The sequence below is a fragment of the Metarhizium robertsii genome (assembly GCF_000187425.2).
Source record: "Metarhizium robertsii ARSEF 23 chromosome Unknown MAA_Scf_7, whole genome shotgun sequence".
In the NCBI taxonomy this organism is placed as follows: Eukaryota; Fungi; Ascomycota; class Sordariomycetes; order Hypocreales; family Clavicipitaceae; genus Metarhizium; species Metarhizium robertsii.
The window spans coordinates 702,287-714,941 of record NW_011942215.1 but is presented as its reverse complement, the minus strand read 5'-3'; the positions used below and the strand labels follow the sequence as shown (position 1 = coordinate 714,941).

General features: G+C 49.1%; 4 protein-coding genes across 4 annotated transcripts; 1 reads left to right on the top strand and 3 right to left on the bottom strand.

The window, feature by feature from the left end:
• Positions 1-2,604: 2,604 nt before the first annotated feature.
• MAA_11399 (uncharacterized protein) lies at positions 2,605-3,828 on the bottom strand (the record flags this gene model as incomplete). The annotated part of the gene is made up of 1 exon (XM_011413393.1): positions 2,605-3,828. The coding sequence occupies one exon, from the start codon at positions 3,826-3,828 to the stop codon at positions 2,605-2,607; it is 1,224 nt and encodes a 407-aa protein (XP_011411695.1).
• Positions 3,829-4,715: 887 nt separating this feature from the next.
• MAA_00746 (Autophagy-related protein 6) lies at positions 4,716-5,730 on the bottom strand (the record flags this gene model as incomplete). Its single annotated transcript, XM_007818744.2, has 2 exons — positions 4,716-5,153; positions 5,233-5,730. The coding sequence occupies 2 exons, from the start codon at positions 5,728-5,730 to the stop codon at positions 4,716-4,718; spliced, it is 936 nt and encodes a 311-aa protein (XP_007816935.2).
• A 578-nt stretch (positions 5,731-6,308) lies between these two features.
• MAA_00747 (Ribosomal protein S17) lies at positions 6,309-6,732 on the bottom strand (the record flags this gene model as incomplete). Its single annotated transcript, XM_007818745.2, has 2 exons — positions 6,309-6,377; positions 6,448-6,732. The coding sequence occupies 2 exons, from the start codon at positions 6,730-6,732 to the stop codon at positions 6,309-6,311; spliced, it is 354 nt and encodes a 117-aa protein (XP_007816936.2).
• Positions 6,733-7,552: 820 nt separating this feature from the next.
• On the top strand, positions 7,553-11,928 carry MAA_00748 (Spc7 kinetochore protein; the record flags this gene model as incomplete). The annotated part of the gene is made up of 3 exons (XM_007818746.2): positions 7,553-7,765; positions 7,827-11,199; positions 11,261-11,928. The coding sequence occupies 3 exons, from the start codon at positions 7,553-7,555 to the stop codon at positions 11,926-11,928; spliced, it is 4,254 nt and encodes a 1,417-aa protein (XP_007816937.2).
• Between the last annotated feature and the right edge of the window lie 727 nt (positions 11,929-12,655).

Sequence of the window (12,655 nt, the reverse complement as noted above, 5' to 3'; positions counted from 1 at the left end):
AGTGGAGCCCTTCCGGACGGAATGAAAGGGATGTATGCCCTTACGGTTTACGACTTGGTTTCGCATGTCTAACAGATGGAGTGAGTAGACGACGTCAGGGACTTTGCCGTCTACCCTTAATGTGGAAGGCTTCCCCAATGTAGATTGCATCTCTATCCTCCCAACCTCGTCCGAATTGATGCTGGAGACAGATTCTATATCTTGGATATCAATGCCGGCTGTGGGCATTTTGGAAACGCTAGAGGAGGAAATGAGATGATGAAGCACAACAAGGGGGAAAATGAAGCTCTCCTTCGTTGGGAGAAATGGTGATGGGTTTGGAGGATGAAAATATACGATGGTGAGGGGAAGGAAGTAAGCACTTGAATATGTACTCACGCAAGATAATGCAAAGGCTGTAAACGAATTCACGCCATGCATGTCAAAAGCGGTGCACGACAAGACAGTGTTACGGTCAATTCCATCGCAACTCTGATACCACAGGGGGGCAGGGCGAATTTTACGACTTGAGGCGTTGATGAGGCGTTTTCTGGTAATGTCTGACCCAATCCACTTGAACACGTATACATGCTTCGCGCCTGCTCCCACCCCCATTGGGAGCATTGGGATATAGATTTGCTGATCATGTTGCTCTTGGTTATCAAGTGCGACCTCAAGTCAGACAATCCTGCAGGTAGGCGAGGCATGTCATGTCCGCCCGCATGAAGTATGGCTGGCGACCAGTAGTCGAGGGAATTATTAAACTTGGCTGGTTGTATATAAAGGTGTGTACTCCGTACGTATGTTTGATACAATGGTCAAAGTGAGGCGACACTGGTCTGTTGGTTGGTCCAGCAGCTACATCGGGTAGTCAGTAGAGTCGTCAGATCTCCATCTTGCAGCTCCGTCTTCGTAATCATCGCATGCATCCAGTTACACATGAGTATCACATAGTGTCTCCTAGAAGCAATGCAGCCGAGCCAGCCGAGTAGCTGAGCCATTGGTAGGACATAAGACGCCGGCGAGTCTTGGATATTGACGAAGAAGCATCCATCATGTATTTCGCTAGGCTTCACGTACCGTCGAAGCCATTTGAAGGTGATCTTTTCTGGCCATTGAATTTTTCATGTTGAAATAAAGATGGTTGGAGATAAAAGCACGTGTAGCAGATAAGATCCTGTTGAGTTGGTGTTACGTTGATTAATGATATGTTACTTTATGGCGGTGAGGGTGTTATTCATACTGCCGTCATAAAGGCAGCCAACATTTTCACACATCGTCATGTATGTTACTGACAGGCGGACGAATAGGGTTGGATTTCGGGTGATATGTAATTCACAGCGCCTTTCTCCGTGTCGATAACTTAAGGGAAGTTGTATTCTTCACTCCCACGACGCACCTCCATCTTATCTTCTACAACCTAGCCGTCGATCACCATGACAAAAAGCATGCGGTCGGACATAACGCTTGCGTCCCTCAAGGCTGTTTGTCCTGGAGGTGGATTGAGGCAGATTGGAGGCATTGAGTGCCTGGAGAATCCTTGGGACAGTTCATCGGTTGATCTGCCAAGTAAAGAACAAAATTTTACTCAATGCACCGCACCGCAGTCTCGAAATCAGGAGGTGATGTTGCACCAGACGTAGAAATAGTAAGTTTGGAGGAACCGGAGAGACTGATGACGGGCACCAACTTCGAGGTGACTATCCAGGGCGAGGACAACTGATAGCAACGATGAGGGGGTTGTTCTCTTCTCCCACCCAGTTCAAGAGCACGCTGTTTGAATAGCTAGTGACCAGTACAGTGGTCAGCCTGGCAATAGACAGACTGATTTGAGAGGGATTCTCAAACAGGGGTAGCTGGCAATTGCAGCGAGCAGGCAGGCAGCTAATATCAATCTTAATAAGCCAGAATCGTCGAGCCCCAATCCGATTGGGAAATGAGATGCTGAGGGGGCAAACGATCAACGCCTAGGAAGTCAAAGAGGGTTTGATATATTGAGATACTCAGTCCCGGAGTGCAAACCAGGTCTTGTCACCTTTCTCATACTATGCTTGGTAAACATCGTCTCCTGGCCGAAGCGCGTCATCCTCCATGAGATTAGTTTGGCCCGCGTGTAGTGCCGCCGTTGTTTTCGTTTCGTCACGGTTTGCAGGAATGGGGATGAATCATAACAGCAGTTGGTATTTGTAACAACTGAAGTTGCTCGATTGTGGAACCACGTTCACGACCTAAACAAACCGAGAACCTCGAAACTCAGTTGTGGAGTTCCTCACTGGCTGTCAAAGTGTAAGAACTGACGATAATACGATGTGTTGACTCCGAATATGAAAGATGCTGGGTGAGGAGTAGATATAACCTGAGGCCCTTCGAATTCTGTTGATGTGTGGGAACTGTTCTCTGGCCACTGGTTGCGAAATTTTGTAGGTTGTTAGCAAAAGCGCCCACTCCCATGCTGTAGGTTTGCCTCATCATCAATGCTAATCGATGTGTCCCTTATTCATTGGCCAGCTATGGTCAAACATCATGGAGCTCGATGCATGAATACTTGGCCGGACGATACCTGGGCATGTGGAGTCAAGTCGCTTATTTGTTAGTTGCGCATACGACAGACATGTTCAGTCTTGCTCATGAGGCTGTGCTTCTAGCAGTTGACGCAACATTGCTGGCGTGCGCGAGAAGAAACTTGCAGCAGGTGAGAGTAAGCTTGCAAGCCTTTGTCCAACCATCGTCTTGCGCAATTCCTAGCTTGATGCTCACTTCTCCAATCTTATCACCCTCGATTTTGTATGGAAGAGATAGTGCATTTAGTGACTGCTGAGTCTGCCGTTGTACGTGTGCACCCAATTGCCTCACCAACTCGAGAAATGCAACCATGGCATTATCAAATTTGCGGTGCATGAATGTTAGACCTAATGGCATGTCTCCGGAGCTGTATAGCTCTAAGACATGCTTCTTTGGGGGTGCTTGCATGGCTCTCGAGCCAAGGCGACTCGAAGATGGGCTGGGAACGTCGTATCTAATGATCTTGGACGTGCTCCCCATCGGTTGCGGGTCGTATCCGTGGAATTTGTAGTCAAGCTTTTCAGCCACGGTAACAAGTAGTAGCAGGGCGTGACCCCAGGCTGCGTTGATCTCTGGCCAGTCCACGGGCTTATTAGACAGCCTTCCAAGTCTAAGCCCGTTTATGGTGGCAAAACTTCCATCGTGGCTGATGCAAAACGTGTCGTTATAGACGTTTGACCGCTGAAGCTTTTCGAGCAGCTGGGAGTCATGACTGTATTTGGCGTTAATGCTGTCTCGTTCTGACTGGAAATCGGACATTTTCGCAGCGAAGGCATTCCGCCCCCTCCAAAAAATCTCCTCTTCTTTATCTAGCTGGCGGGATTCTTCTTCAAGGGCTAATATCTCCTCGTCGAGAGCATCCTTTCCCTTCTCCAGCCGTCGTAACTCGTCCATGGCAGCGACTCTATCCTTCTCGGCTTTTTGGAGCCGCTCCTGGCGAGCCTTCATCTCATCTGTACTAGGGCGTTCAGTCTTTACTTGTCTAAGGTGCCGTACATATGCATCACGCTCCTTAGATGCAACCTCTAGCTTTCTTTGCAATCCATCAATTAGCAAATCTGTACATTCGACGCAAACCGGGTGGTCGATATCGGATCTTGCGGAAAGAATTTCAAACAGTCTATTGATTCTATCCATCTCGTCACCTCGTGAAGACTGTTGGCTGGTGGAAATCGATTCTTGCGTGGAGCTTGGTCTTCTGGCCAGCGCCGGGGCAGCTGCAGGTAACTCCTTGACGGGCGGTTGTGGATGGCCAACTTGAGACTCGGTCAAGTAGATAAATGACATAGTTGAGTCCCGTGGGTGGCCGCCATGATATCTTTTGAAGGTTGGTTGGCCCGAACTTTGCGACACCCGATCGTAAAGAGACCTTCTGGTTTGTTCTTGGGATTGCAATACAGGAGGATCGGCTTGGCGTTTCGCAGACTGTTGCGCTGTTGCTGCTGGAGGGCAATAGACAGTCAGCGGTCTGCTGAATGAAGGAAATTCAAGTAACCTTACATATGAGGAGATCATATGCGGCTGGATTGAGGCCCTCGAGGGACCCGTCCAGCTTTAGTGGCTGCCGACACTTTTGGCAGAACATGACGGTGAAATGCGAGCGGCTACAAGACCGCGACGAGCTGGTGACGGTGAGGGCTCGACAGAGACTCTATGTTAGTACTGTGACATAAGGCTAGTCTTTCAAAATGGCGTGCTGAAATGATTGAACGAACGCCAAATACCAGAACATGTGGTGTGGTAGTAAATCTTGAGATGATCATCGACGTTAGGTGTATGGTGGTTCAACAAATAATACAGTGGACTGGCAGGCGATGTTGGTGGCGTCATTGGTCGACTAGGGTGGTCCGTCCGCGGCTGACATGCAAGTACGGAGTAGTTAGTGCCTGCTTAGCTGTTGCTCTGGAGCTTTTGCCACTGGTTCTAGTCTTAAGTTGTTACTACTACGTAGTTGTACGATGGTAGAACAGTATGCTTGGCAAAGGAAATAAGAAGCTTACCACACACAATTCTGAACTGCGAATCCACAGGGATACATTTTCTCGAAATGTCTTCAGGTTTGGTATCCAAATCGTCAAAATCCCATCCCTGCCTTACATCGTAGCCCCAGTAGCTTTTGTATTGTACATGTTATACATTCCACCCTAGTATATTTGATCTGCATCCAGCTTCAGTTATTTCGTTCCCCCTCCTCTTCCGAAAATCGCAGACAGAGTATCCCCAAACGTAGCCTGCCCACCCGCCTTTCTCGCCTCCCTCTCTTCATTTTGCGATGCCCATATCTGCTTGACATTCTTGGCTACGTCAGACTTGGCCTGCAAATCTGCCCTCAGCGCAGCCTCCTCCACCACTCTCTCTTCCTCTGGTAACTTGTCTAGCTTCTCCTTCCACGTTTTCTCCAGTTCTTGTGTTGGCATGACCTTTGTCGCGCTGGCCTTCGGCAGGGCAGGGTCGAATATGGGAATGGGTGTTCCGTCCTTCTTTGCTTGCTCGACGGCGGCTTCGTGTGTGATCATTCTGTCGTACAAGGTGTCGGCGTGCATTTGGATGTCTTCGTCAACCTGGGAAGGCCGGCCGGCTACTGACCCGTATCCCAGGGCTCTGAGGAATCGCTGAGAATTTTTTGGTTAGCTTGCGAAAACCGAAAAAGGGTCGTGAATGAGGAGGGGAAATTTTTGTTCTGGAACGTACGGATTGCAAAGTGTAGCACCTCTCGAACCGCCTTACTTGATTCCGACACATTTGTAGCTGGTCCTCCCAGCTGCCGTTCTTCATACAATTCACCCACTCCTCCTGCTGAATGGCGCAATTCTCTAATGCCGCACGGCCAATTGCAGCTTTGCGCTCTTTGAAACCTTCTAGGACATCCATGAGCTTGTCGTGGTCGCTTGCTGCTTCGGCTTCGATTTGCGCCAACGGCCGGTAGTTCTTCCATAGATGTGCGTATCGGCCATCTTGGTATAAACTCTCTGATGGCACGGCTGATTTATTGTGTTCAGGCTCTGTTTTATCCGCCTTCTGCGCCTCGTCTGTGTGTCGCTCAGGGGTAGCTGAAGTCGAGGTTGGTGACCGATTCGGGGTATATTTTACGGGGGATTCTTTCTCGAGAAATTCGCGAAGCTTGGGGTCGAGTTTGCTTAAGGGATCAGACGGTTTATCCGATCCGAATATGGAAGGAAACCAACCCATCGTGACTTATCAGTGTGGGTTTGTCTGTAGCTTAAAGAGTTTCCATCGTGGTGCTTCGTTGATCTGCAAAAGGTACGAGAAACTTCCACAGTGTACTTTCTATATGACACTGTATAAAGTACTGTATGATGACCCCGACCTTGAATCTGCTAGTCGGCACGCGGAAAGCATTTACGTAGCAATTGGTGGAAATCATACTGATAATTGAGTCTAACAAGTAGTACTGATGTTGAGACAGATGCTGGATCTTTCAGCTCCATGCAACTACTACGTAGGTGCCTTTAGACAGTATATCGAAGGATGAAGCCTGAGCATCCTGCCTGCGCCGTACAGCCACCAACAATCGCGTCGACGGATGCTTGATATACCTCAATACTTTGGACAGCACGTTGAAAATCCAGGAACCGGGCCGATTTGTATGTAATATTGTTGCATTCATGAAAGCCTTTTTTTATTCGTGACTGCAACTACAGGCACAACCATTTTGCCAAACAACTTCCAGAGCCCGACCCTCCAGTGGGAATGACCTATCCCCCCTGATGTATTTCACGCCAAAAATGCCAGAAGAAGAGCCCAATTTAGAACTTGCTGAATTTCTTAACCGCCTTGCCAGTTCGGGGCAGAACACGCAGGACGTTGAAACGAACCTGGAACAAGCATTAGTATACCTACGACTCGCGTGAACTCTGAATGTCGAGCCGTATGATTCCAACGTACAGTCTTAGAAAGAGGTCGGCACTGGCCAACGGTAACCTGATCACCCTCCTCAACACGGAAAGCGGGGGAAACGTGGGCGGCGAGGTTCTTGTGGCGCTTCTCGTAACGAGAGTACTTGGGGATGAAGTGAAGGTACTCTCTTCGGATAATCAGAGTTCGGTGCATCTTGGTGGAAACGACGGTGCCGGTCAGGATACGACCACGAATGGAGACGAGACCGGTGAAAGGGCACTTCTTGTCTATCGGAGAATAGTTAGTGGGCTGTCCTGATGCGTTACAACACATCGCTGTCTCCAATCTCAATTTTTCCTTTCCCTGCGGTTCAAGACGACCTTGCTAGATAACAATTCATCGGGTTCCCCCACTTATCCTCAGATTTTGAGATCGCGAGTTCGACGTTCAGTTCGCACGTACCGATGTAGCTGCCCTCAATGGCAGTCTTGGGAGTACGGAAACCCAGACCAACATCCTTATACCATCGTCGGCCGCCCTTACCCGGCCTGGAGCTCTTGGCCTTGGTCTTGGAGTTGAGGAAGATGTGCGGCTGCTTCTGGAACGCACGCTCCGACTGGACAGTCAACTCGGTGGCCCTGAAAATGAGTTAGCGACCGTGAATAAATATACATATTTCGAGTCGATGCGTCGGATAGGAATCGTGACTGACATCTTGAATGATCGTTCTCCGGAGAGGTGTCGTTACAAGAGGGCTGTCGATGAGGGTGGTAAGGCAAGAAGTTGTTTTGCGCGATGGAGGAGTAGGGCAATCGTTCACACACTAAATTTTGCAGCTGCCTCTCAAACTTAGGGCTTGCAAAATTTGGATTGGCCAGGTAGACGAGAGCCCCACACAGCTCGCACGAGGCACTCACTGCATTACTTCACGTGATCTTTCAATGGAAAGTAGTTTAAGCACGTGATGATTTTTTTTTGGACTTCGGACTGACTCCACCGTGACGGAGAACATCGGGACCCACCCTGTCGAAGCTAGTACTAGTACGGTACCGTTGTCAAGTAAACAAACACGACGAATCGCGATTCATCATTTGGCTGTTCATGATAGCTTCACTTACCACGGCGTCGCGTCGAGCTCCAACGCGTCGTCATAATGGCACCTTCAAAGGAAACCACAGTGCCTTCGACGCGGCGAGTTAGGAAATCTGTTGGGGCCAGCACAGAAATGATGCGCACGGTGGACAAAGAGAATGCGACAGTCGATGTAGCTCGCACACTGGCTGACAATCGCAAGAAGTCAAGGAGCAAGAGTATCGGCCCTGGAGGGCTCGACGCTTTGAAACGCGGAACAGGGAATCGTCGCGCAGTGAGTATGCTACTGGTATATGAGATTTATTTGAAAGTGCGTCTAAGATCTGTGAATTTAGTCTATTGCCGCACCCGCAAAGCCGAGATCGATTCTTAAGCCAACTATATACTCCGTGCAGGAAATTCCACCTCTCAGAAACGAAAGTCAGCGCATGCGACAGTTAAGTGAATCTCGAGACTCAACGAAGTCTTTAGTTTCTTCAAATGATGACAGCACAAATGGCTCCAAGGTGGCGCTCAAAACCGAAGAAGAGCAGCAAGCCGCTGCGCGAGAACGAGATGAGCGAGAGCGAAGAGACGCTCGCCGTAAGTCCTTGGCGAACAGAAGAGTGTCTTTCGCTGCTGAGGCTACGTTGCATACTTTTCACGAGATAGAATATATACAAGACTCGACTACTTCCACTGACTCATCGCGAAGAGCATCGTCAGTCGACGGAGCTGATTTGTCAGGAACAGTAAAATCGCCCGATAGCCAAAGGTCCAACAGAAGAAACTCGGGACTTCCGCCTATGAACTTTCAAAATACCGACGATGATACCCTAACATCAACCATTTATAGTTCTGACTCAGAGCCGCCTGATGCTATAGAAGAGATTGAAGAAGACAGTGGTTCTAGCAGCGACTCAGATGATGGAACTATGATGACAATAGAGACAGAAGAAGTCACTGGAACTACTGTTGCGTCTGAACGATATGGTTCTGACGAAGAATCTTCAACTCTTGATCGCGCTCTCAGGATGGCTGCACAAAGGGCCGGTACTCAACGACTCGATGGCAATGACGATGATAGACTGGATGATGGCGAAGAGATCATCCCATCTTTTGGCTGGGTAAAGAAGAGCAACCCCTCGACTTCTGCTCAAGGCGCGAGTGATTTGACTACTCAACAAGACGAAGGCACAGATATGGACATGGACATGGACATGGATATGACAGGGGCTGTAGGACGAATTATCAAGTCGCATAATACCAGAGAATTCGATAGCCATGGGGATCTGTCTATGGATATTACCCAAGCATTGGGAGGTATCTTGTCGGAAGGAAAAGCCAAGCAAACCGGTCAAGATGACGCCACAATGGAGGCAACAATGGAATTTACAACTGCCGTCGGTGGAATTCATCAACCGCAGAATGTGTACCAGGATGAGTCGGATACGAACGAAGATTTCTCAATGGAATTCACCGCGGCCATGGGGGGCGTCCTCCCGCCAGCAAGCGCATCTAGTGCCGGTGCTGGTCGACGACATACTCTGAATCGACAGGAAGATGCCGGAATGGAAGATGCCACTATGGACATAACCGTTGGAGTTGGTAACATTATTTCCTATAATATGCACGAACACGATCATACCATCCAAGGAGAAGAGACTATGGGTATGGATATAACGACCGCTCTTGGGGGGATTATTTCCAATGGAGATGCTACCTCCCGAACCCTCGGAAAGAGAATAATGGAGGAGGAAGTCAACAAGCCGAATAGCCCAAAGCGAGCGATTATGGCAGCTGTCTCGCAAAGGACACCAACTCGGCGAAGTTCTCGATTATCTGGAATGTCTCAAACTGCATCCCCGAAGGTTAAGCCTGAAAGTCCTGGCCTATCCGCTTTCCGTGGGAAAGGGTTGCGCCGAAGCACTGAGCCGCAGACTCCAGACACTATATCATCGCCGCTCAGGACGCCAACGCCATCACCCCTCAAACTCTCAACACCTAAGGCCCAACCTGCATCTGCGAGGACCCCGGCACATGGAACTAGAAGCAAGAGCCCGCAGTCCACAACGCCTCTGCGTAAGGGAGTTGCCCAGTCGGGCAAGAGCCCGTCGCCATCCAAATCCTCGAAGCCAAGACACTCCTTGTTCCGAGACGATGTAAAAACTGGAGGAAGAACGCCAACTATAGTTTTAACTCCACAAACTCGTCGTTTATCAGGACTTGGGGCTGATAAAAGCGGACTTGGATCACCACAAGTAACCGCATTACTTGACAGACGCAGCTCTATCGGCGAAAGCGCTACGGATTTTGTTCCGGGCAGGCGAGAGGTTGCTTTTGAAGATCCCAAGGCGATGGAGGAAGAGATTGACAAGGAGCGCAAAGTCGAAGAAGAAAAGGAGAGCCGACAAAAGACTCTTGATCGTGAAGTTGACGGACCACAGGAAGACAGAGAGGCTACCTTCAACTTGAGAGAAATGATTAATAGCTTAAGCCCGAAACGAAATGCCTTGAAAGGAAGGAAGAGTCTTCACGTTGGTAGCGCCAAGGGTCTCCTGGGAAAGCGACCTCTAGAATTAGACGATGATGAGAATTCCGAAGAAGATGACGGAGTGAAAAGGCTTAAAGGGCATAATGCCAGTCCTGTCAAAAATGTTAAGCTACAGCAACCCCCGTCTGTAGCTGAAACTACCGGAAGACTCACTAGAGCGACTCGAAAGAGCCTTGAACATGCTGGGAGCAACACAATGCTCTCTTTTTCCTCACCACTCAAGAAAGGCCAAGCCACAACACCACGACATCAAGGGGGTTTTCAAAATCTTCAAGATAATCAAACTATTCATGCAGTCAACTTTCATCAATCCCATGCTGGAGATGCCGAAGAGTTGGAGCGGGATGCCGACAATGAGAGGATACACCTTCAAGACTTCTTGAACATGACATCAATTCGCTTCATGGAACTGACAACAACCAAGCGACGCCTCACAGTTGCTCCCAAAAGTCTTCACGATGGCTCATCTGGCGACGGAGAGGATGACATGTCGCTTGAGCGTTGTGTCATTGCGGGTGCTTGTACTGTTCCTATGCTAGAGCTGTACCAACACTCCTGCAGAGAACTCAAGAACTACATAGCTGAAGGCCGACGCATGGTGAAGGAGATTGAGGATGAGACTTATGAGATCAATCCTCCATTATTCCGCGAGTACATGTGTGCCACGCCAGATGTCAAAGCACTTATGGATAATCAGTTCAAGAACGTCAAGACGCATGCCAGGCTGCTCAGTAAAGCGATGTGGTACGAGTGGAGGATGAAACTGCAAGAGGGCCTCAAAGAAGGCCTCATAAGCATATCCGAAGGTATGGACGCCGATGAACAAATGCTGAAGGAGAGAGAGGAGTTGTTAGCAGCAGTTTTGCCTGGTGCCTTGGAAAGACACGAACAACTAGAAGAAGAGAGTGAAAATCTGGATGAAGCAGCCAAGGAGCTTGCGGACTGTGACCCGGCTGAACTTCAGGCTGCAAGAGACGAGTTGACGGATTTAGAGGCTGATATTGAAGCCAAAAAGAGACTCATTGGGGAGCTTCGGGGCCAACTCGAATCCTCCACATCAGAAGCTGAAGAACTTGCTGCAGAGAAGCAGAGCCTTATGACCAGCATTCAACAATCCGAGAAGATTCGAGAAGCATGTCGTGGCTGGACAGGCAGTGAGGTCGAATCTCTCAAATGTAAGTCCCGCTGTCATGGATGACAACTAGACCTGAACTTCATTTACTGACTTGCAAGTAGCTCATGTGGATGCTCTTGAGGAAGAACATGGCTGGGCTGTGACGGGCCTGTCGGGTACAAGTCTTTCCATGGCTTATAAGCGAGAAATTGAAGTTGTTTTCGACGTCGCCTCTTTCCAGCCGCACCAAAAAAATTCTCGAATCGATTTATGGTATATTGGTGATAATAAGGATGGCCACCTGCAATCAAAGACGGCAGAAAAGGAGTTTTTCTTGCAGTGCATTCGAGATCACATTCGCGCTCTGCCGCAGAGTCGGACAAAGATATTGGATCTGCTGAGTATTGTTCGCAACGCTTGGGACAAGGCGCGCTTTGTGACTCTGCAGCTCCACGCGGTGAACATCACTTTCCCGACGAGCGTGACCAAGACGTCTGATTCGAGCGTTGCCGTAACCAGCTCGCTGCTGTTGACGCCACTTCGAACTAGAGTTGAGACAACGCTGCATCTTCAGGGTCATAGCGCAACCAAGGGAGTTGATGTCGAAATCTCCACGCAAGTCAAAGTTGTCTACGGTGAACACTTCAATGTTAATAAGGTGGGGGAGTTCTTGGCAAACAAGATTGGCGATAAGCTGGGAGACAAGGGGGAAGACTGGAGCGACGTGTTGATTGAACTTCAGCAAAGACTAATAGCGAGAGGCAAAAAGCAAATCTCTAGCACGACGTAGTAATGATTGATGATGGGTTGGTCAGCGGCGAAATATCTGTTGCAGGGATTCAGGAGTTTTTGGGATAGGCATACGCAACGGGGCATTAACATACAAGCGACATACCAATACTACTGTTACTATTATTCTCATCATCACACTTATTGTACCTGTTCATTCGGATGGTCCATTTGCCTCGGTGTGATGCAAGGTTGGAAGCAGTCATGTCTGAGGTGAGAGGCCGACTTGGGGACTTCCTCAGAGCATCGTCTAATCTTATTTGAACATTACGATTCATAAGCCGACCATATGGCTTTGATGCTTTGATAGAGGATTCTGGCTATTGAGGTCTCGGTCAGGACTCAATGAGGAGCAGGCGAGTGGACATTGACATGGTGACAAGTCAAAGAAGCTCTGGCCCAGCTCTGATTGACTCTATGGAGCTCTACACATGTGACCCTACCCGGTACCGGCCTTGTCACTTCCAAACACCAAGAACAACCAACATCCATGATTCATTGTCCATGTTGTTTGCTGCCGCCCCTGCATTTGTGTATCCTTTGTCGGCCCGTGGTCAAAGAACTTACGCAAACGCCAGCTAGACGTTCTACACTCACGCTGAACTGATCTCGAACTTGACAATCATGGCCCAATGCCCCGTGTTTCCAACGGTTGGCCCTGACAAGGCATTCCAAAGCGAGATATGTTCTTGCATGAATATCTGCCCCTTTCTCCTCTACCGCTTCGC